The 23,982-nt window shown below is 53.9% G+C and overlaps 1 protein-coding gene across 2 annotated transcripts in view; it reads left to right on the forward strand.

Moving 5' to 3' along the window:
• The window catches only part of LOC140392184 (protocadherin-16-like), a 567,611-nt gene that overhangs the window by 472,344 nt on the left and 71,285 nt on the right, over positions 1-23,982 (forward strand). For both annotated transcript variants that reach the window (XM_072477567.1, XM_072477568.1), the window contains exon 15: positions 4,621-4,734. In XM_072477567.1, coding sequence (XP_072333668.1) covers positions 4,621-4,734 — 114 coding nt within the window. The remainder of the gene's footprint in view (positions 1-4,620; positions 4,735-23,982) is intronic.

A 23,982-nucleotide genomic window follows, 5' to 3' on the forward strand; every position in this document is an offset into this window, starting at 1 on the left:
ACACACTCACACTCACACACTCACTCACACTCACACACTCACTCACTCACTCACACTCACTCACACACACTCACTCACACACACCCTCACTCACTCACTCACACTCACTCACACACACACTCACACACACACTCACGCTCACACACTCACTCACACTCACACACACACTCACACACTCACTCACTCACACACACACTCACACTCGCACTCACACACACACACTCTCACTCACTCACACACTCACTCACTCACTCACTCACTCACACTCACACACGCTCACACACACACTCTCACACTATCTTGTCCGACGGGTGGGGGGGTACGCGGCCTCCCTCCCGGCAGGGATTCTTCAAAGCAGCGGCTAAGTGTTGACGTCGGCGTAAACGGGCCTCTTGGCCCTGTGATTCCGTGGCCTATAGGGGACCAGCAGGGCACTGGTGCGCTCCGCACAGCTCCAGCTGCCGATACGCGGCCCTGCACTGCCCACCGCGGGTCTGCGCATGTGCGCGGTGGCTGCTTCCGCGCAAGGCCCGCGTAACATGATGGACCCAAACAGCGCGCTCTCATGTAAGAAGGTGGGCCTCCTCCTGTTCCTGTGTAACAGGCTGGAGAGGGGCTGAATGGCCTCCTCCTGTTCCTGTGTAACAGGCTGGAGAGGGGCTGAATGGCCTCCTCCTGTTCCTGTGTAACAGGCTGGAGAGGGGCTGAATGTTGCGCTCACCCGCCGATCGGTGGCCCTCGATCGCAGGACTGGCCGTTGTGGAGCCCCCCCGCCCCCCCCCCCCGGGGACTGATCCCCCTGCCCCCCACCAGGATGGCCACCGTAGCTGCGGCGCCGATCTCGCACCGGGTGGAACCATACGTGAACCAGACCGGCGGGAACTCGACCGGTCGACCGCAGAGAATCAGCGTGGGGGCCTCTTTCAATGGCCCCTGATTGGCGCCACGTCAACCCCGCGCACACGACTACTCTCCGGTCGCTGCAGAATCGCGTCCCAGCGACGGACCCCATCGCGGAGGCTCGGAGAATCCCGGCCTCTGCATCCAGGGGGATTGAGCTGCCGATGTTGCCCCTCCTTTAGCCAGGTTTCCGTTCTAGCAACAACATCCTGCTGCTGTGGAGATTGCGGAGGCATTGGTGATGATCTTGCAGGAATCACTGGAGGCAGGAAGGGTCCCAGAGGGCTGGAAGGGGGCTAATGTCACACCCCTGTTTAAGAAGGGAGGGTGGCAGAAGACGGGAAATTATAGGCCGGTTAGCCTGACTTCGGTAATTGGTAAGATTTTAGAGTCTGTTATTAACGATGAGATTGCGGAGTACTTGGAAGTGCATGGTAAAATAGGACTGAGTCAGCACGGTTCGTCAACGGGAGGTTGTGTCTGACAAATCTGTTTGAGGAAGTAACAAGGAAGTTAGATAAAGGAGAATCACTGGATGTGATATATTTAGATTTCCAGAAGGCCTTTGACACGGTGCCGCATAGGAGACTGTTAAATAAGTTAAGAGCCCATGGTGTTCAGGGTAAGATCCTGGCATGGATAGAGGACTGGCTGACTGGCAGAAGGTCGGGAGTGGCGATAGTGGAGACTGGCCGAAGGCAGATAATGCGGCAGGCTGGATAAGTGGGGGATAAAAAAGGAGGGGGAGTAGCACTAATGGTAAAATAATCAATTCCAGTTGTGAGAAGGGATGATATCTAAACGGGTCAACAAGCAAGGCTTCGTGGCTTGAACTTAGTGATAAAAAAAGGGGCAGTCACATTACTGGGAGTTTACTACAGACCCCCAAAATAGTGAGCGGGAGATAGAAGAGCAAATATGTCGACAAATCTCTGCCTGTAAGAACAAGAGGGCAATAATAGTCGGAGACTTTAACCATCCCAATATCGACTGGGAGTCAAACAATATCAGGGAGAAAACTTCCTGCAGTGTATCCAGGAAAATGTTTTCACCCAATTATTGACAAACTCAACGAGAGGAGATGCAATTCTGGACCTAGTCTTGGGGAACGAAGGAGGGCGAGTGGGTGAAGTGACAGTTCGCGACCATATCGGGGATAGTGATCACAATTCAGTTAGATTCAGTGTTACCATGGAAACAGACAGAGATGAAGCAGGAGTAAACATTTTGAACTGGGAACACAGATTTTGCAGAAATGAGAAGGGACTTGGCTGAAGTGTGCTAGCGTAGCTCGAGGATGTAACTGTGGAAAACCAGTGGGAATCACGACAAGGAGACATCCTAAATGTACAAAGTAGACATGTCCCCCTCCAACAATAAGAGGGGTACTGCCAAATCTAGATCCCCCCCCCCCCGGTTATCTAGAGGAATACAGGGGAAGATCAAACAGAAAAAGAAAGCGTACAATCGGCACAAAGAATAATCTTTATTAATAATCATTATTAGTGTCACAAGTAGGCTTACATTAACACTGCAATGAAGTTACTGTGAAAATCCCCTAGTCGCCACATTCCGGCGCCTGTTCGGTACACAGAGGGAGAATTCAGAATGTCCAATCCACCTAACCTGCACATCTTTGGACTGTGGGAGGAAACCGGAGCACCCGGAGGAAACCCACGCAGTCACGGGGAGAACGTGCAGACTCCGCACAGACAGTGCCCCAGCCGGGAATCGAACCTGGGACCCTGGAGCTGTGAAGAAACAGTGCTAACCACTGTGATACTCTACCAAACTCAGCACTGCAGATAGCCTAGACGAGTATTGGAAATGCAGAGACAAAGTCTAAGAAGGAAATAAGGAAATCAAAGAGAGAGTATGGAAAAAGATTAGCAAGTAAAGTTAAAGAAAACCCAAAGATGTTTACCAATTTATTAATGGTAAAAGGTTAGTTAAGGGAAAAGTGGGACCTATCAGAGATGAAGAGGGGAACTTGTGTGTAGATGCAGAGGCTGTGGGAAGGGGTTTGAAGGAATATTTTGTCTCCGTGTTTATAAAATAAAAGGATGATGCAGATATAGTCGTCCAGAGGATCACTGAGAGATATTGGATGGCATAGTCATAGATAGAGAGGAAGTACTCAAAGGGTTTGAATTCCTATGTTGATAAGTTGCCAGGGTCAAATGGATTGTTTCCGAGGTCAGGGAGGAAATAGCAGATGCTCTGAGGATGATTTTCCAATCCTCAGTAGATACAGTGGAGGTACCAGAGGACTGGAGAAATGCAAACATGGTTCCATTGTTTAAAAAGGGATGGAAGGAAATGCCAAACAATTATAGACCAGTTAGTCTAACGTCAGTGGTGGGAAAATGAGTAGAATCAATCCTGAGAGATAGGATTAACTGTCACAGAGAAACGCATGGGCTAGTCAGGGATAGTCAGCATGGATTTGTTAAAGGAAGGTCTTGCCTCACAAATTGGATTGAATTCTTTGAGGAAGTGACAAGAAGGGTTGATGAAGGTAGCGCAGTGGATGTGGTGTACATGGATTTTAGCAAGGCGTTTGACAAAGTCCCACATGGCAGATTGGTCAAGAAAGTGAAAGCCCTGGGATACAGGGCAATGTAGCAAACTGGATAAAAAGTTGGCTCAGTAACAGGAAACAAAGAGTCGATGGCTGCCCTGCAATTGGAAAGTTGTTTGAAGCGGTGTTCCACAGGGCTCGGTGTTGGGACCCTGACTGTCTGTGTTATATATTAATGATTTGGACGCGAACATGAGGAGCACGATTGGGAAATTTGCAGGCGACACACCGATTGGCCGTTTGGTGGACAGTGTAGAGGAAGCTACAATCTCCAGAATAATATAGATGGGCTGGTGGAGGGAGCGGTAAAGTGGCAGATGGAATTTAACACCGAGAAGTGTGAGGTCAGCATTTAGGGAGGTCAAACAGTTATAGGGATACACAATAAATGGGAATAGACTAAGGGGGGTGGATGAAGTGAGAGATCTTAGCGACAGGTACACAGGTCCCTAAAGGCAGCAGTTCAAGGAGACAAGGTTGTTCAGAAAGCAAATGGAATGCTCTCCTTCATTGGCAGAGGTATCGTATATAAAAGTAAGGATATAATGTTAAAATTGTATAAAACACTGGTGAGACCACAATATTGTGGGCAGTTCTGGTCACCACATTACAGGAAGGACGTTATTGCTGTGGAGAGAGTGCAGAGGCGGTTTACAAGAATGTTGCCAGGGCTGGAAAAGTGTGGCTACGCGGAGAGATTGGTTAGGTCGGGGTTATTTTCCTCGGAACAAAGAAGGCTGAGGGTGATTTGATTGAGGTGCATAAAATTCTGAGGGAAAGTGAGAGAGTGGACAGGATCAAATTGTTTCCCTTGGTGGATAATTGATGAACCAGGGGCCATAGATTTAAGATAAGGGGTGGAGGGGACGTGAGGAAGAAGGTTTTTACGCAGAGGGCAGTGGGAGTCTGGAATTCGCTGCCCGAGTTGGTGGTGGAGGCAGAGACCCGAAACTCTTTTAAACCGAACCTGGATCTGCACCTTAACTGCTGTAAACTACAGGGCTGTGGGCGGGGTGCAGGAAGGTGGGATTAGACACGGCACCTGGGTGTCCTCGGGCTGGCACGGACACGATGGGCTGAATGGCCTCCTGGGCTGTAACTTTTCTCTGATTCTAATGCAACATTCCCACTTTCCGCAGGTACGTCTGTTGTGAAGATACAAGCCCAACACCCCGACGGGTCACACAGAGGAATCCTTTACAGCATTTTCAGCGGGAATGAGGAAGGCGTCTTCACCATCCGCTCAAACACAGGTAGACCGAGGGGGTGGGGAGACCGAGGGGGTGGGGAGACCGAGGGGGTGGGGAGACCGTGGGGGTGGGGAGACCGAGGGGAGACCGTGGGGGTGGGGAGACCGTGGGGGTGGGGAGACCGAGGGGGTGGGGAGACTGAGGGGGTGGGGAGACAGCAAACCACAACCCCCCCCCCACACACGCCCTCACACACCCACACACACCCTCACACACCCACACACACACCCTCATACACCCACACACACACATCCTCACACACGCCCTCGCACACACACACCTTCATCACACACCCTCACACACCCACACACACCCCCCATACACAGACACGCACCCTCACACACCCACACACACCCACACACACACACCCTCATACACCCCTCACACACACCCTCATACACCCTCATACACCCACACACACCCATACACAGACACGCAACCTCACACACACACACACACACACCCTCACACACAACCACACACACACTCTCACAGACACACATCCCCCCACACACACACACCCTCACACACACACCCTCACATACACCCTCACACACACCCTCACACACACCCTCACGCACAACCACAGACCACAAACACACCGTCACACACAACCACAAACACACCCTCACACGCACCCACACACTCACCCACACACACACAAACGCACAACCTCACACACACATACACCCTCCCTCACACACACCCTCACACACAACCACATAGACGCTCACACACACACCCCCACACACAGACACACACACCCACACATACCCTTGCCTTCCTCAATCTAGAACATAGAACATTACAGCGCAGTACAGGCCCTTCGGCCCTCTATGTTGCGCCGACCTGTGAAACCACTCTAAAGCCCATCTACTCTATTCCCTTATCGTCCATATGTCTATTCGATGACCATTTGAATGTCCTTAGTGTTGGCGAGTCCACTACTGTTGCAGGCAGCGCATTCCACACCCTTACTACTCTCTGAGTAAAGAACCTACCTCTGACATCTGTCCTATATCTATCTCCCCTCAATTTAAAGCTATGTGACTTCCGGTGGGGTGGGCGAGCAGGGCGGCCGCAAAAAAAAGAGCTCCCGCCGGTGGCCGCGATTCGTGGCGTTTTCGGGGAAATCCCTGAGACCTCACGCACTCCCCGACTGTCGTCGGCCTTTGGGGCCGTCACGAGCAGCCAGCATGGCCGGTGTAAAAACCGGCGAAGAACCCCGCGCGGGTGTCGGGCGGCGGGGGCTGAGGTGCCGGGACCGGCAGGTCGGAGCAGCGGGGCCGTGGCGGCAGGCCCGAGCGCCATGTAGGGAGGGGGCTCCACGTCGGATGGCTCCCACTTAGGAAGAAGAAGGTTGAAGCCTGGTCCCAGGTGAATGTAGAGGAGAAAGAAAGAAGATTCATGGAAGTTTGGTAAAAGTTTTTTTTTTCTCAAAAAAGAAGACTGTCAGATTGATGAAGGGCAGGAGGGTGAAGGGGGGGGAGAGGAGAAAGGAAAGAAGATAAAAAACAATAAGCCGCTGAAGGATGCGAAGAGCAGCGTCGAAGAAAGGAGGAATCGCGGGTTCGCCGCCGAAGGGGAAGATGAGCAAAAGCAAAAGTGGTGACAGGATGGTGGAAGCCGAACTGCAAGGCGGGGCCGCACTACTTACGGTGGAGAAGATGACCGAGGTGATGGTGGTGGAGTTGGAACAACGTTTGGTGAGGCACATGGAGATCCTGAGGAAAGAGATGGTGGTCGTGGTGAGGTCATTGTTGGAGGAGGCAATCGGCCCGATCAGGGTGGAGGTGGCAAAGGCATCGGCCGAGGTGAGCGAGCCGGGCGAGAAGATGAAGGAGGTGGAGGAGGCCGTGACACGACACAGCGACCAGGTCACCTCGATGGAGGACGAGCTGCGGAGGGTGGTCGAGGTTAACAGAGGGCTCCGAGCAAAGCTGGAAGACTTGGAAAACCGCTCAAGGCGGCACAATTTGAGAATTGTGGGCTTGCCCGAAGGGACAGAGGGCCCAAGGCCAACGCAATACTTCGCTAAGAAGTTGGCGGAGTTGATGGGGGAGGGGGAGAGCCCCACCCTGGACGAGCTAGACCGAGCTCATCGGTCATTAAGGACGAAGCCCAAAGTGAACGAGCTGCCAAGGGCAGTAATTATCTGCTTCCAGAAGTTTTGCATGAAGGAGAAAGTATTAAGCTGGGCGAAGCAGGAGCGTGAGGTGCTGTGGGATGGTGCTGCGGTTCGGATCTACCAGACGGTGGAGTTGGCAAAAAGACGAGCGGCGTTTGGGCGAGTGAAGGCGGCTTTGTACAAGAAGGGGGTGCGATTTGGTGTGGTGTACCCGGCGAAGTTGAGAGTAACATATAGCGTCAAAGACTCTTATTTTGAGACAGCGGAGGCGGCTGAGGTGTTCGTGAGGGCAGAAGGCTTGGGACAGACGTGAAGAGCGGAGCTGGAAGAAAGACTGTGGACTGTGTTTGAGCGGCTGGAAAATGTATAAATGTTACAACTTTCTTTTTACTGATTAGTATTGAAATTTGAAATTTACTTCTCTTTGCATTGTTGCAGAGTTCAAGTTAATGGCGTTCTGTGTTGCGACGGTTAAATGTTATGTTAGTGAATTGTAGGGGGTGGATTGGTGGTTTGTTTTGTTGTTTCTTTCTCTGGGACTGGGCGGAAGGGGGCGAGGGGTATTGGCGGGGGGGGAGTCACCCGCGCTAGCTAACTCGAGTCAGTTAGTGAACGCGGGTGAGGTGAGAGGAGGACTGCGGACGTTGGAGCCTGGATAGCAGGCTTCAATGGGCCTACGAGGCGAGCAAGAGGGGGTGGAGGGAGGGATGTTGGGGGATGTTTTTGTAGGGGGGGTTCTTGGGAGGGGGGAAGGGGTTCGATGTTAACAATGGACAGGGGCGGGTCAGGCTTATGGGGCAGGGCCCGGTGGTATGGTGATGGTGGATAAGAAACTATATATTTGTCTATATATGTGTTTCTGGAACAGACCTCTTCATTCACCTGAGGAAGGAGCAGTGCTCCGAAAGCCAGTGACATCGAAACAAACCTGTTGGACTTTAACCTGGTGGTGTAAGACTTCGTACTGTGCTCACCCCAGTCCAACGCCGGCATCTCCACATCATGGCTACCAACGACACTGCAAACTGCCGGCTCAAAGTGGAGAGGATCTCCAGGAAGATCGCGCATATAGACACTGACATTAAGTTTCTACAAAGATGCAAGAAAGCAGACAAGATCCCGAAAGGGCTACAGATCACAAACCCACTCAAGTCGACCTACAACACAGACTTCGCTGAGAGACTCTGCCGTCGCACCTCTCTCACACTCCTCAACCACCTCGCCCGCCAGCTCTACAGCAGACGACGCATCCTGGAAACCAAGATAGAGACCATATTCTCAACTTGCGCTCAGGATGCAGCAGACCAGCTGCGGAACACCGCCAAACAGATGAGACAACAATACTATGCCACCTATATGCACACCAAGAACAGGAAGCTTGAGAAACTCGGCATCACCACCGGCAGCAACCAAGCCACCCCCGGTGTCACAGTAGAAAACAATACAGGGAAATCTATTGTCAACTTGTCAGACTACACCCTTCAACCAGACGAAATCGAAGTCCTCAGCAGAGGGCTCAATTTCTGCACCACCACCAAAATGGACGGCAGACACGGAGGAATTCATCAGGCGATTGAGGCTCCGGGAATTCTTCCACAGACCCCAAGAGGCCAACAGCGAACCCAAGCAGAATATCAATGAACCGGAACAGCAGACCGAGAGATCTGCGGTGCGGCAACCGAAGAGGAAAGAGTCGAATTGGACCCCTCCGGAAGGCCGCTGCCTTAGACTCGACATGTATGCTCAAGCCGTCAGGAGTCGCGTCAATGCCAGATTCATCAGTCGCATTCACAAGACAACCCCGAACGTCACCCAAGCACAACGCAATGCCATCCGCGCTCTCCAGACCAACCACAGCATCGTCAACAAACCAGCAGACAAAGGGGGGGCCACTGTCGTACTGAACAGAACGGACTACTGCAAAGAAGTGCACCGACAACTGAACAACCAAGAACACTACAGACAGTTACCCGCAGATCTGACCAAGGAACACATCCGCCAACTTAACAGACTGATCAAGACCTTGGATCCAGAACTTCAGAGCACCCTACGTGCTCTCATCCCACGTACTCCCCGCATTGGAGATCTCTACTGCCTCCCGAAAATACACAAGGCCAACACACCAGGCCGCCCTATCGTTTCAGGCAATGGGACCCTGTGTGAGAACCTCTCTGGCTACATCGAGGGCATCTTGAAACCCATCGTACAAGGTACACCCAGCTTCTGTTGCGACACGACGGACTTCCAACAGAAACTCAGCACCCATGGACCAGTTGAACCAGGAACATTCCTCGTCACAATGGACGTCTCGGCACTCTACACCAGCATCCCCCATGACGATGGCATTGCTGCCACAGCCTCAGTACTCAACACCGACAACTGCCAATCTCCAGACGCAATTCTGCAACTCATCCGCTTCATTCTGGATCACAACGTCTTCACCTTCGACAACAAGATCATCATCCAGACGCACGGAACAGCCATGGGGACCAAATTCGCACCCCAATACGCCAACATCTTCATGCACAAGTTTGAACAGGACCTACTCACCGCACAGGACCTTCAACCGATGTTATACACCAGATACATCGATGACATTTTTTTCCTTTGGACCCACGGCGAAGAATCACTGAAACGACTACACGATGACATTAATAAGTTCCATCCAACCATCAGACTCACCATGGACTACTCTCCAAAATCAGTTGCATTCTTGGACACACTCGTCTCCATCAAGGACGGTCACCTCAGCACTTCGCTTTACCGCAAACCCACGGATAACCTCATGATGCTCCACTTCTCCAGCTTCCACCCTAAACACATTAAAGAAGCCATCCCCTATGGACAAGCGCTCCGTATACACAGGATCTGCTCAGACGAGGAGGAGCGTAACAGACATCTACAGACGTTGAAAGATGCCCTCGTACGAACGGGATATGGCACTCGACTCATCGGTCGACAGTTCCAACGCGCCACAGCGAAAAACCGCACCGACTTCCTCAGAAGACAAACATGGGACACAACCGACAGAGTACCCTTCGTCGTCCAGTACTTCCCCGGAGCGGAGAAACTACGTCATCTTCTTCACAGCTTTCAACACGTCATTGATGACGATGAACATCTTGCCAAGGTCATCCCCACACCCCCACTACTTGCCTTCAAACAACCGCGCAACCTCAAACGAACCATTGTTTGCAGCAAACTACCCAGTCTTCAGAACAGTGACCACGACACCACACAACCCTGCCACGGCAATCTCTGCAAGACGTGCCAGATCATCGACATGGATACCACCATTACACTTGAGAACACCACCCACCAGGTACGCGGTACATACTCGTGCGACTCGGCCAACGTTGTCTACCTCATACGCTGCAGGAACGGATGGCCCGAAGCGTGGTACATTGGCGAGACCATGCAGACGCTGCGACAACGAATGAACGGACATCGCGCAACAATCACCAGGCAGGAATGTTCCCTTCCAGTCGGGGAACACTTCAGCAGTCAAGGGCATTTAGCCTCTGATCTCCGGGTAAGCGTTCTCCAAGGCGGCCTTCAGGACGCGCGACAACGCAGAATCGCCGAGCAGAAACTTATAGCCAAGTTCCGCACACATGAGTGCGGCCTCAACTGGGACCTGGGATTCATGTCGCATTACATTCATCCCCCACCACCTGGCCTGCGAAATCCTACCAACTGTCCTGGCTTGGTACAATTCACACCTCTTTAACCTGGGGTTACCCCATCTCTGGATCTGTAAAGATTTAATCACCTGCTAATGCTCGCATTCCTAGCATTGTTTGGCATCTTTGAATTTGTCTCTATATGTGTTTCTGGAACAGACCTCTTCATTCACCTGAGGAAGGAGCAGCGCTCCGAAAGCTAGTGACATCGAAACAAACCTGTTGGACTTTAACCTGGTGTTGTAAGACTTCGTACTGTGCTCACCCCAGTCCAACGCCGGCATCTCCACATCGTGGATAAGAAAGGTGGGGGGGGTGAGAGACCCCCAGTAAGGATAATCACGTGGAACGTGAGAGGGCTAGGTGATCCGGTCAAGAGGTCAAGGATGCTTGCGCATCTTAAAAGTTTGAAAGCCGATGTAGCAATGCTGCAGGAGACTCGCTTGAGGGTGAAGGACCAGGTGAGACAGCTGGGTTAGCCAAGTGTTTCACTCCAGATTTGATGGAAGGGCTCGAGGGGTAGCGGTGCTGGTCAGCAAAAGGGTACGCTTCCAGATGGAGAAGGTGGTGGCAGATCAGGGGGGTAGATATGTGATTGTGACAGGGGCATTGGAGGGGAGATTAGTGGCGCTGTTAAATGTATACGGTCCCAATTGGGACGATGTGGGATTTGCGAGGAAGGTGTTTGGGGCAATTCCCGACTTAGACACGCATGAGCTGATTGTGGGGGGGGACTGGAACCTGGTGCAGGAGCCAAGGTTGGACAGATCACGGCCGCGCTTGCTGGTCCCATCAGGGGGGGGGCGAAGGCGCTGGCTGGGCTAATGGTGGAAATGGGAGGGGTGGACCCTTGGAGGTTCCTGCACCCAAGGGAACGGGAGTATTCGTTTTTCTCAGCGGTCCATAAGGTATAATCGCGGATCGACTTCTTTGTGGTGGGGAAGGCTTTGCTGGCTGGAGTCAAGGGGGCGGAATACTCTGCAATTGCAGTGTCAGATCACGCTCCACATGTAAATGAAAAAATGAAAAATGAAAATCGCTTATTGTCACAAGTAAAGTTACTGTGAAAAGCCCCTAGTCGCCACATTCCAGTGCCTGTTCGGGGAGGCTGTTACGGGAATTGAACCGTGCTGCTGGCCTGCCTTGGTCTGCTTTCAAAGCCAGCGATTTAGCCCTGTGCTAAACAGCTAAACATTGGGTGGATATGGTGGTGGAGAAGGGGGCAGCGCAGAGACCGGGGTGGAAACTGGATGTGGGGCTTTTGGGGAATGAAGTGTTCTGTGAGAAAATTGAAAAGGTAATTAAGGAATATGTAGGCTTCAATTGTACGGGTGAGGTGTCGAAGGCAGTCGTCTGGGAGGCTCTAAAGGCGGTGGTGAGAGGGGAGGTAATTTTGTTTAAGGCCAGGGTGGACAAAGAGGAGAGGTTGGAGCGGCAGAGGGTAATAGATGAGATGTTGGAGGTAGATAGGAGGTATGCAGAGGATGGGGACCCGGCGAAGCTGGAAAAGAGGAAGGAACTACAGGCGAGCTTCGACCGACTGTCCACCAGGAAGGCGGTGCGCCAACTGAGACGAGCAAGGGGTGCAGTTTATGAACATGGAGATAAGGCAGTATGTTAGCAGGTCAGCTCCGGAGGGAGGCAGCGGCAAGGGAAATTCTTCAGGTGAGGGATAGGGCAGGGAAGTTGGTGGTGGCCCCAGTGCTGATTAACAAGGTTTTTGAGGAGTTCTATGAGAGGTTGTACAAGTCAGAGCCACTCGGGGGACACCATGAGATGCAGGAATTTCTCGATGGGTTGGAGTACCCGAGGTTAGGGGAGGGGGACAGGGCGACATTAGAAGGAGCAATAGTGGAGCAGGAGATAAAGGATGCGATTGGGAGGATGCAGTCGGGGAAGGTGGCAGGGCCGGATGGGTTTCCGGTGGAATATTATAAAAAATTCAAGGATAGGTTGGCACCCCTGATGGTGGGGATGTTTGAGGAGGCGATAGGGAAGGGGGTGTTGCCGCAAACCTAGGGGCAGGCATCGATTTCACTGTTACTAAAAAAAGATAAGGATCCGACGGAGTGTGGGTCGTATCGGCCCATATCACTTCTGAATGTGGACGTGAACGTGTTGGCGAAGGTACCGGCGGGTAGGCTGGAGGAGTGCCTCCCGAAGGTGATAGGGGAGGATCAGATGGGGTTCGAGAGAGGGAGGCAGCTGTTTTCGAACATTAGGAGGGTTTTGAACGTTGTTATGACACCGGCGGAAGGGAAGGAAACAGAGGTAGTTGTGGCATTGGACGCCGAGAAGGCATTTGACCGGGTAGAATGGGGGTACCTGATGGCAGTGCTGGAGCGGTTTGGGGTTGGACCAAGGTTTGTGAACTGGGTAAAGCTATTATATAAGGAGCCGAGGGCGAGTGTCCGCACAAATAATATCAGTTTGAGATATTTCTCTCTCCACCGTGGGACGAGACAGGGATGTCCTATGTCCCCCCTGCTGTTTGCACTTGCGATTGAGCCGTTGGCCATCGCAGTAAGAATTCGGGGGTATGGAAAGGAATAGTGCGGGGGGGGGGATAGAGCATAGGGTGTCCTTATATGCCGACGACTTGCTGCTGTATGTGTTGGAGCCGAGTGCGTCGATAGGAGGAATATTGGAGCTACTGCGGGTATTTGGGTCTTTCTCGGGGTACAAGCTGAACCTGGACAAGAGTGAGTATTTTGTGGTGTCTCGGCCGGGGGTGGGGGCAGGGGTGGGGGGGCTGCCATTCCGTAGAGCAGGGACTCATTTTATGTATCTGGGGGTGCAGGTTGCCCGGGAGTGGGGGAGGCTTCGCAGGTACAACATCACTAGTTTGGTGGGGAGAGTGAAAGCCGATCTGGCAAGGTGGGACGGCCTTCCTCTGTCACTGGCGGGTCGGGTACAGGCGGTTAAAATGAATGTGTTGCCGTGATTCCGGTTTATTTTTCAATGCCTGCCGATTTTCCTGCCAAAGGCTTTTTTCAGGGAGATTGAGGGAAGGATTACCTCATTCATATGGGGAGGGAAGGTGGCCAGAGTGAGAAAGGTGCTGCTACAGAGGGGAAGGCAGGCAGGGGGTTTGGGTCTCCCGAACCTGTTGTACTACTACTGGGCGGCGAATGTGGAGAAGGTGCGGAGCTGGGTCAGAGGGGTGGATTCTCAGTGGGTCAGAATGGAGGAGAGTTTGTGCAGGGGGTCGGGGCTGAAGGCACTTGCAACAGCGCCGCTCCCGATAGGTCCGGGGAAATATTCAGGGAGTCCGGTAATAATAGCTTCATTGAAAATCTGGAGGCAGTTTCGCCAACACTTCGGGTTGGGGCAGGGTCAAGGGAAATGCCGATTCGGGGGAACCACAGATTTGAGCCAGGGAAGTGGGATGGAAATTTTCGGAGATGGGAAGAGAAGGGGATTAAGACGCTAAAAGATTTGTTTCTTCGGGGTCGGTTTGCAGGATTGAGGGAGCTGGAAGCGAAGTATGGGCTAGAGCAGGGAGAAGGGTTTAGGTACATGCAGGTTCGGGATTTTGCCAGGAAGGAGATACAGAGCTTCCCAGAGGACCCGGCCTCCACATTGCTGGAGGAGGTGCTGACGACAAGGGGACTGGAGAAGGGGGCAGTGTCAGCGGTGTACGAAGCTATTCTGGAAGAGGATAAGGCACCACTGGAAGGGATCAAAGCAAAGTGGGAGGAAGAGCTGGGAGAGGTTATAGAGGAGGGGGTCTGGTGTGAGGTGCTCCGGAGAGTGAATGCCTCCACCTCATGTGCGAGGTTGGGGCTGATACAGCTGAAGGTGGTATATAGAGCGCACCTCACGAGGGCAAGGCTGAGCCGATTTTTTGAAGGAGTAGAGGATGTGTGTGAGCGTTGCGGGGGGCGTGGGGGGGGGGGGGGGGGCGCGAATCACGTTCATATGTTTTGGTCCTGTCCAAAGCTAGGGGAGTACTGGAAGGAGGTGTTTAGGGTAATTTCCAAGGTGGTGCGTGTGAAACTGGACCCGGGTCCCCAGGAGGCCATATTCGGGGTGTCGGACCAGCCAGGGTTGGAAACGGGAGCGGAGGCAGATATCATAGCCTTCACCTCGTTGATCGCCCGAAGGCGGATCCTGCTGGGATGGAGAGCAGCCTCTCCACCCAGTGCTCTGGCGTGACAGGGGGACCTGTTGGAATACTTGACCCTTGAGAAGGTTAAGTTCGAACTGAGGGGAAGCTCGGAGGGGTTCTACAAGTCATGGGCATTATTCATTATGCACTTTCAAGAACTGGATAACATCGAACATTAGTTGGGGGTGGGTGGGTGGGGGGTGTGGGGGGCTGTGTAGATTAAGGGTGACTACGGGTAATCCCTGATTCCTTTTTGTCATTTGTTTATGTAAACATGCGGGTTGAGGTTTGGGGGTTGGTGGGCGGATGGGATCGTTGTTATTATGGGGATTGACATATCGTTGATGGGTGTAAATGTGGGAGAAAACGTGAAAAAGGAGGAGAATTTTTTTAAAAAAATGCTTTTTAAATAAATTTTTTTTAAAGCTATGTCCCCTCGTGCTCGATATCACCATCCGAGGAAAAAGGCTCTCACTGTCCACCCTATCTAATCCTCTGATCATCTTGTATGCCTCAATTAAGTCACCTCTTAACCTTCTTCTTTCTAAAGAAAACAGCCTCAAGTCCCTCAGCCTTTCCTCATAAGATCTTCCCTCCATACCAGGCAACATCCTGGTAAATCTCCTCTGCACCCTTTCCAATGCTTCCACATTCTTCCTATAATGCGGCGACCAGAATTGCACGCAATACTCCAAATGCGGCCGCACCAGAGTTTTGTACAGCTGCAACATGACCTCATGGCTCCTAAACTCAATCCCTCCACCAATAAAAGCTAACACACCGTACGCCTTCTTAACAACCCCCTCAACCTGGGTGGCAACTTTCAGGGATCTATGTACATGGACACCGAGATCTCTCTGCTCATCCACACTTCCAAGAATCTTACCATGAGCCCAGTACTCTGTCTTCCTGTTATTCCTTCCAAAATGAATCACCTCACACTTTTCTGCATTAAACTCCATTTGCCACCTCTCAGCCCAGCGCTGCAGATTATCTATGTCCCTCTGTAACTTGTAACATCCTTCCGCACTGTCCACAACTCCCCCGACTTTAGTGTCATCTGCAAATTTAATCACCCATCCTTCAACGCCATCCTCCAGGTCATTTATAAAAATGACAAACAGCAGTGGCCCCAAAACAGATCCTTGTGGTACACCACTAGTAACTGGACACCAGTCTGAACATTTCCCATCAACCACCACCCTTTGTCTTCTTCCAGCTAGCCAATTTCTGATCCAAACTGCTAAATCTCCCTGAATCCCATGCCTCTGTATTTTCTGCAATAGCCTACCGTGGGGAACCTTATCAAACGCTTTACTGAAATCCATATACACCACATCAACTGCTTTACCCTCATCCACCTGTTTGGTCACCTTCTCAAAGAACTCAATAAGTTTTGTGAGGCACGACCTACCCTTCACAAAACCGTGTTGACTATCTCAAATCAAATTATTCCTTTCCAGATGATTGTGCATCCTATCTCTTATCAACCCTACCAAGACTTTGCCCACAACAGAAGTAAGGCTCACTGGTCTATAGTTACCGGGGTTGTCTCTACTCCCCTTCTTGAACAAGGGGACAACATTTGCTATCCTCCAGTCTTCTGGCACTATTCCTGTAGACAAAGATGACTTAAAGATCAAAGCCAAAGGCTCAGCAATCTCCTCCCTAGCTTCCCAGAGAATCCGAGGAGAAATCCCATCCGGCCCAGGGGACTTATCTATTTTCACACTTTCCAGAATTGCTAACACCTCCTCCTTAAGAACCTCAAGCCCTTCTAGTCTAGTAGCCTGTATCTCAGTATTCTCCTCGACAACATTGTCTTTTTCCTGTGTGAATACTGACAAAAAATATTCATTTAGCACCTCTCCTATCTCCTCGGACTCCACGCACAACTTCCCACTACTGTCCTTGACTGGCCCTACTCTTACCCTAGTCATTCTTTTATTCCTGACATATCGAGAGAAAGCTTTAGTGTTATCCTTGATCCTATCTGCCAAAGACTTCTCATGTCCCCTCCTGGCTCTTCTTAGCTCTCTCTTTAGGTCCATTCTAGCTAACTTGTAACTCTCGAGCGCCTTAACTGAACCTTCACGTCTAATCTTTACATAAGTCTCCTTCTTCCTCTTGACAAGTGTTTCAACTGCTTTAGTAAACCACGGTTCCCTCACTCGACCACTTCCAACCTGCCTGACAGGGACATACTTATCAAGGACATGCAGTAGCTGTTCCTTGAACAAGCTCCACATTTCCATTGTGCCCATCCCCTGCAGTTTTCCTCTCCATCCGATGTATCCTAAGTCTTGCCTCATCGCATCATAATTGCCTTTCCCCCAGATATATCTCTTGCCCTGCGGTATATACCTATCCCTTTCCATCACTAAAGTAAACGTAATCGAATTGTGGTCATTATCACCAAAGTGCTCACCTACCTCCAAATCTAACACCTGTCCAGGTTCATTTCCCAGTACCAAATCCAATACGGCCTTGCCTCTCGTTGGCCTATCTACATACTGTGTCAGGAAACCCTCCTGCACACATTGGACAAAAACGGACCCATCTAAAGGACTCGAACTATAGCGTTTCCAGTCAATATTTGGAAAGTTAAAGTCCCCCATAACAACTACCCTGTTACTTTCGCTCCTATCCTGAATCATCTTTGCAATCCTTTCCTCTACATCTCTGGAACTTTTCGGAGGCCTATAGAAAACCCCTAACAGGGTAACCTCTCCTTTCCTGTTTCTGACCTCAGCCCATACTATCTCAGTAGACGAGTCCTCATCGAACGTCCTTTCTGCCACCGTAATACTGTCCTTGACTAACAATGCCACCCCTCCCCCTCTTTTACCACCTTCCCTGAGCTTACTGAAATATCTAAACCCCGGCACATGTCACAACCATTCCTGTCCCTGCTCTATCCATGTCTCCGAAATGGCCACAACATCGAAGTCCCAGGTACCAACCCATGCCGCAAGTTCACCCACTTTATTCCGGATGCTCCTGGCATTGAAGAAGACACACTTTAAACCACCTTCCTGCCTGCCGGTACACTCCTGCAACTTTGAAACCTTACTCATGACCTCACTCCTCTCAACCTCCTGTATACTGGAGCTACAATTCAGGTTCCCAAGCCCCTGCTGAACTAGTTTAAACCCTCCCGAAGAGCATTAGCAAATTTCCCCCCCAGGATATTAGTACCCCTCTGGTCCAGGTGTAGACCATCCCGTTTGTAGAGGTCCCACCGACCCCAGAATGAGCCCCAATTATCCAGGTATCTGAAACCCTCCCTCCTGCACCATCCCTGTAGCCACGTGTTCAATTCCTCTCTTTCCCTATTCCTCGCCTCGCTAGCACGTGGCACGGGTAACAACCCAGAGATAATAACTCTGTCCTCGATCTAGGTTTCCACCTAGCTCCCTGAATTCCTGCCTTACATCCCTATCCCTTTTCCTACCTATGTCGTTGGTGCCTATGTGGACCACAACCTGGGGCTGCTCCCCCTCCCCCTTAAGGATCCCGAAAACACGATCCGAAACATCGCGGACCCTGGCACCTGGGAGGCGAGACATCACGGACCCTGGCACCTGGGAGACAACACACCAACCGCGAGTCTCTCTCGTTCCCACAGAATCTCCTATCTGTCCCCCTAACTATAGAGTCACCAATGACTAATGCTCTACTCCTCTCCCCCCTGCCCTTCTGAGCAACAGGGACAGACTCTGTGCCAGAGACCTGTACCCCAAGGCTTAACCCTGGTAAGTCATCCCCCCACCAGTATCCAAAGCGGTATACTTGTTACTGAGGGGAACGACCACAGGGGATCCCTGTACTGACTGCTACTTCCCAGCCCCTCTCACCGTCACCCATCTGTCTTTATTCTTCGGAGTAACTACATCCCTGAATCTTCTGTCTATGACCACCTCTGCCTCCCGAATGATCCGAAGTTCATCCAGCTCCAGCTCCAGTTCCCTAACGCGGTTTCTGAGGAGCTGGAGATGGGTGCACTTCCCACATCTGTAATCAGCAGGGACACTGACGGTGTCCCTCACCTCAAACATTCTGCAAGAGGAACATTGCACTACCTTCCCTGCCATCCCCTCGAGATAAAACAAGAAGAAAGAAGAAGAAAAAAAAGAAAAGAAGAGCTTAACTTATATTCACTAAACCCCTTAGGTTAGAGGAGGTGGAAGGGTGGGGGACAGTACAAGTGTAGTGTCTCGGGTTTAGCAACCGCCCAACTTATATACAGAACCTACCTGCTTCACAAGCTGCACTCCGGCTCCCTCTCTCTCGCCCTCTCCCGGAAATGAAGGCCGCTGGAGCCTGGGGGTAAGTTTAAACAATTACCTGCTTCCCAAGCTGCACACCAGCTCCCTCTCTCTCCCCCGCTCCCGGAAAATCTATCCTCGCCTCCTCAATCTACCCTCTCCTCCTCAATCTACCCTCGCAATCCTCAATCTAACCTCTCCTCCTCAAGCTACCCTCTCCTCCTCAATCTACCCTCGTCTCCTCAATCTACCCTCGTCTCCTCAATCTACCCTTTCCTCCTCAATCTACCCTTTCCTCCTCAATCTACCCTCGCATTCCTCAATCTACCCTCGCAATCCTCAATCTACCCTCACATTCCTCAATCTACCCTCACCTTCCTCAATCTACCCTCGCCTCCTCAATCTACCCTCGCCTCCTCAATCTACCCTCGCATTCCTCAATCTACCCTCACCTTCATCAATCTACCCTCTTCTCCTCAATCTACCCTCGTCTCCTCAATCTACCCTCACCTTCCTCAATCTACCCTCGCCTCCTCAATCTACCCTCGTCTCCTCAATCTACCCTCGCCTTCCTCAATCTACCCTCGTCTCCTCAATCTACCCTCGTCTCCTCAATCTACCCTCGTCTCCTCAATCTACCCTCGCCTTCCTCAATCTATCCTTGCCTTCCTCAATCTACCCTTGCCTTCCTCAATCTACCCTCGCCTCCTCAATCTACCCTCGCCTCCTCAATCTACCCTCATCTCAATCTACCTCCGCCTCCTCAAACTACCCTCACCTCTTCAATCTACCCTCGCTTCCTCAATCTACCCTCGCCTCCTCAATCTACCCTCGCCTCCTCAATCTACCCTCGCTTCCTCAATCTACCCTCGCCTCCTCAATCTACCCTTGCCTCCTCAATCTACCCTTGCCTCCTCAATCTACCCTCACCTCCTCAATCTACCCTTGCCTCCTCAATCTACCCTCGCTTCCTCAATCTACCCTCGCCTCCTCAATCTACCCTTGCCTCCTCAATCTACCCTTGCCTCCTCAATCTACCCTCTCCTTCCTCAATCTACCCTCTCCTCCTCAATCTACCCTCGCCTTCCTCAATCTACCCTCTCCTCCTCAATCTACCCTCGCCTCCTCAATCTACCCTCGCCTCCTCAATCTACCCTCGCCTCCTCAATCTACCCTCGTCTCCTCAATCTACCCTCACCTTCCTCAATCTACCCTCACCTTCCTCAATCTACCCTCGCAATCCTCAATCTACCCTCGCAATCCTCAATCTACCCTCGCCTCCTCAATATAACCTCAAAATCCTCAATCTACCCTCTCCTCCTCAATCTACCCTCGCCTCCTCAATCTACCCTCGCCTCCTCAATCTACCCTCGCCTCCTCAATCTACCCTCGCCTCCTCAATCTACCTTCGCTTCCTCAATCTACCCTCGTCTCCTCAATCTACCCTCGTCTTCTCAATCTACACTCGCAATCCTCAATCTACACTCGCAATCCTCAATCTACCCTCGTCTCCTCAATCTATCTTCGCCTCCTAATGAATAATAATAATAATCGCTCATTGTCACAAGTAGGCTTCAATGAAGTTACTGTGAAAATCCCCTAGTCCCCACACTCCGGCACCTGTTCGGGTACACAGAGGGAGAATTCAGAATGTCCAATTCACCTAACAGCACGTCTTTCGGGACTTGTGGAAGGAAACCGGAGCACCCGGAGGAACCCCACGCGGACACGGGGCGAACGTGCAATCTACCCTTGCTTCTCAAGATTTTCCAATGATTTTGTCACCACCATAGCTAGGCTGTAATGTTCCGTTTTTTAACCCCCAGGGGGCGCTGTTGTAGTGTCCCCCAGGGGGCGCTGTTGTAGTGTCCCCCAGGGGTCGCTGTTGTAGTGTCCCCCAGGGGTCGCTGTTGTAGTGTCCCCCAGGGGGCGCTGTTGTAGTGTCCCCCAGGGGGCGCTGTTGTAGTGTCCCCCAGGGGTCGCTGTTGTAGTGTCCCCCAGGGGGCGCTGTTGTAGTGTCCCCCAGGGGGCGCTGTTGTAGTGTCCCCCAGGGGTCGCTGTTGTAGTGTCCCCCAGGGGGCGCTGTTGTAGTGTCCCCCAGGGGGCGCTGTTGTAGTGTCCCCCAGGGGGCGCTGTTGTAGTGTCCCCCAGGGGCGCTGTTGTAGTGTCCCCCAGGGGGCGCTGTTGTAGTGTCCCCCAGGGGGCGCTGTTGTAGTGTCCCCCAGGGGGCGCTGTTGTAGTGTCCCCCAGGGGGCGCTGTTGCACCTTTGCTTTTCCTTTTTAAAAATATTTTTATTCAAGGCATTTTACACAGAATATCGGAACGACACATCAAGGCAACAACCAGAACCCCCCAGTCCTCCTGATACCAACGCCACATCCTGCCATCCCCATTTTAACCTCTTTATTCCCCCCCCTCATCCCTCACTGACCCAATCCTGCTTGAGGAAATCGATCAACGGTTTCCACCTCCTACCGACCCTCACAGCACAAACCTGACCTTCTCCAACTCACCCTCGCTCACCCTCGCCCCCGCTCACCCTCGCCCCCGCTCACCCTCGCCCCCGCTCACCCTCGCCCCCGCTCACCCTCGCCCCCGCTCACCCTCACCCCCGCTCACCCTCGCCCCCGCTCACCCTCGCCCCCGCTCACCCTCGCCCCCGCTCACCCTCGCCCCCGCTCACCCTCGCCCCCGCTCGCCCTCGCTCACCCTCGCCCCCGCTCACCCTCGCCCCCGCTCGCCCTCGCTCACCCTCGCCCCCGCTCACCCTCGCCCCCGCTCACCCTCGCCCCCGCTCACCCTTGCCCCCGCCCACCCTCGCCCCCGCTCACCCTCGCCCCCGCTCACCCTCGCCCCCGCTCACCCTCGCCCCCGCTTTCAGCACCTCCGAGCCCTGGACTCCCAGATTTTCCAACACACCAAATATCGTCATCTTTGGATTCGGAACCACCCCCACACCCAGAACCCCCCACACCCGGAACCACCCCCACACCCAGAACCCCCCCACCCACACACATAACCCCCCCACACCCAGAACCCCCCCACCCACACCCGGAACCCCCCCCAGACCCGGAACCACCTCCACACCAGGAACCACCCCCACACCCGGAACCCCCCCACACCCGGAACCACCCCCCACACCCGTAACCCCCCCACACCCAGAACCCCCCCCAGACCCGGAACCACCTCCACACCCGGAACCCCCCCCACACCCGGAACCCCCCCACACCCGGAACCACCCCCACACCCGGAACCCCCCCACACCCGGAACCACCCCCACACCCGGAACCCCCCCACACCCGGAACCCCCCCCACACCCGGGACCACCCCCACACCCGGAACCCCCCCCACACCCGGAACCCCCCCACACCCGGAACCACCACACCCAGAACCCCCCCCACACCCGGAACCCCCCCACACCCGGAACCACCCCCCACACCCGGAACCCCCCCCACACCCGGAACCACCCCCACACCCGGAACCACCACACCCAGAACCCCCCCACACCCGCAACCCCCCTACACACAGAACCCCCCCCCCACACCCAGAACCACCCCCCCACACCCGGAACCACCCCACACCCAGAACCCCCCCCCACACTCGTAACCACCCCACACCCAGAACCCCCCCACCCACACCCGTAACCACCCCACACCCAGAACCCCCCCACCCACACCCGGAACCCCCCCCAGACCCGGAACCACCCCCACACCCGGAACCCCCCCCACACCCAGAACCACCCCCACACCCGGAACCCCCCCACATCCAGAACCACCCCCACTCCCGGAACCCCCCCCACACCCGGAACCACCCCCACACCCGGAACCCCCCCACACCCAGAACCCCCCCCACACCCGGAACCCCCCCCACACCCGGAACCACCCCCACACCCAGAACCCCCCCACACCCGGAACCCCCCCACACCCAGAACCACCCCCACTCCCGGAACCCCCCCCACACCCGGAACCACCCCCACACCCGGAACCCCCCCACACCCAGAACCCCTCCACACCCGGAACCACCCCCCACACCCGGAACCCTCCCACACACAGAACCCCCCCCCCCCACACCCTGAACCACCCCCCACACCCGGAACCACCCCCACACCCGGAACCCTCCCACACACAGAACCCCCCCCCCCCACACCCTGAACCACCACACCCGGAACTCCCCCACACCCGGAACCACCCCCCACACCCGGAACCACCACACCCGGAACCCCCCCCCCCACACCCGGAACCCCCCCCCCACCCCCAGAACCACACCCGGAACCACACCCACACCCGGAACCACCCCAGACCCAGAACCCCTCCCCCACACCCGGAACCCCCCCCCCACACACCCGGAACCCCCCCCCACACCCGGAACCCCCCCCCCACCCCCAGAACCACACCCGGAACCACACCCACACCCGGAACCACCCCAGACCCAGAACCCCTCCCCCACACCCGGAACCACCCCCACACCCGGAACCCCCCCTCACACCCGGAACCCCCCCCCCACACCCGGAACCCCCCCCACACCCGGAACCAGCCCCACACCCGGAACCACCCCACACCCAGAACCCCTCCCCCACACCCAGAACCCCCCCCACACCCGGAACCCCCCCACACCCGGAACCATCCCCACACCCGGAACCCCCCCTCACACCCGGAACCCCCCCCCACACCCGGAACCCCCCCCACACCCGGAACCACCCCCACACCCGTAACCAGCCCCACACCCGGAACCACCCCCACACCCGGAACCCCCCCACACCCAGACCAGGCCATCCCAGACCAGGTCACCCTAGACCAGCCCCACTCCCAGACCAGGTCCACACCCAGACCAGGTTCACTCCCAGACCAGGTCCATTCCCAGACCAGGTCACCCCAGACCAACCCCACTCCCAGACCATGTCCACTCCCAGACTAGGTCCACTCCCAGACCATGTCCACTCACAGACCAGGTCGCCCCAGACCAGGTCCACCCCCAGACCAGGTCCACTCCCAGACCAGGTCCACTCACAGACCAGGTCCACTCAAAGATCAAGTCCACTCACAGACCAGGTCCATACCCAG

This window comes from Scyliorhinus torazame, chromosome 15 (genome assembly GCF_047496885.1).
Source record: "Scyliorhinus torazame isolate Kashiwa2021f chromosome 15, sScyTor2.1, whole genome shotgun sequence".
In the NCBI taxonomy this organism is placed as follows: Eukaryota; Metazoa; Chordata; class Chondrichthyes; order Carcharhiniformes; family Scyliorhinidae; genus Scyliorhinus; species Scyliorhinus torazame.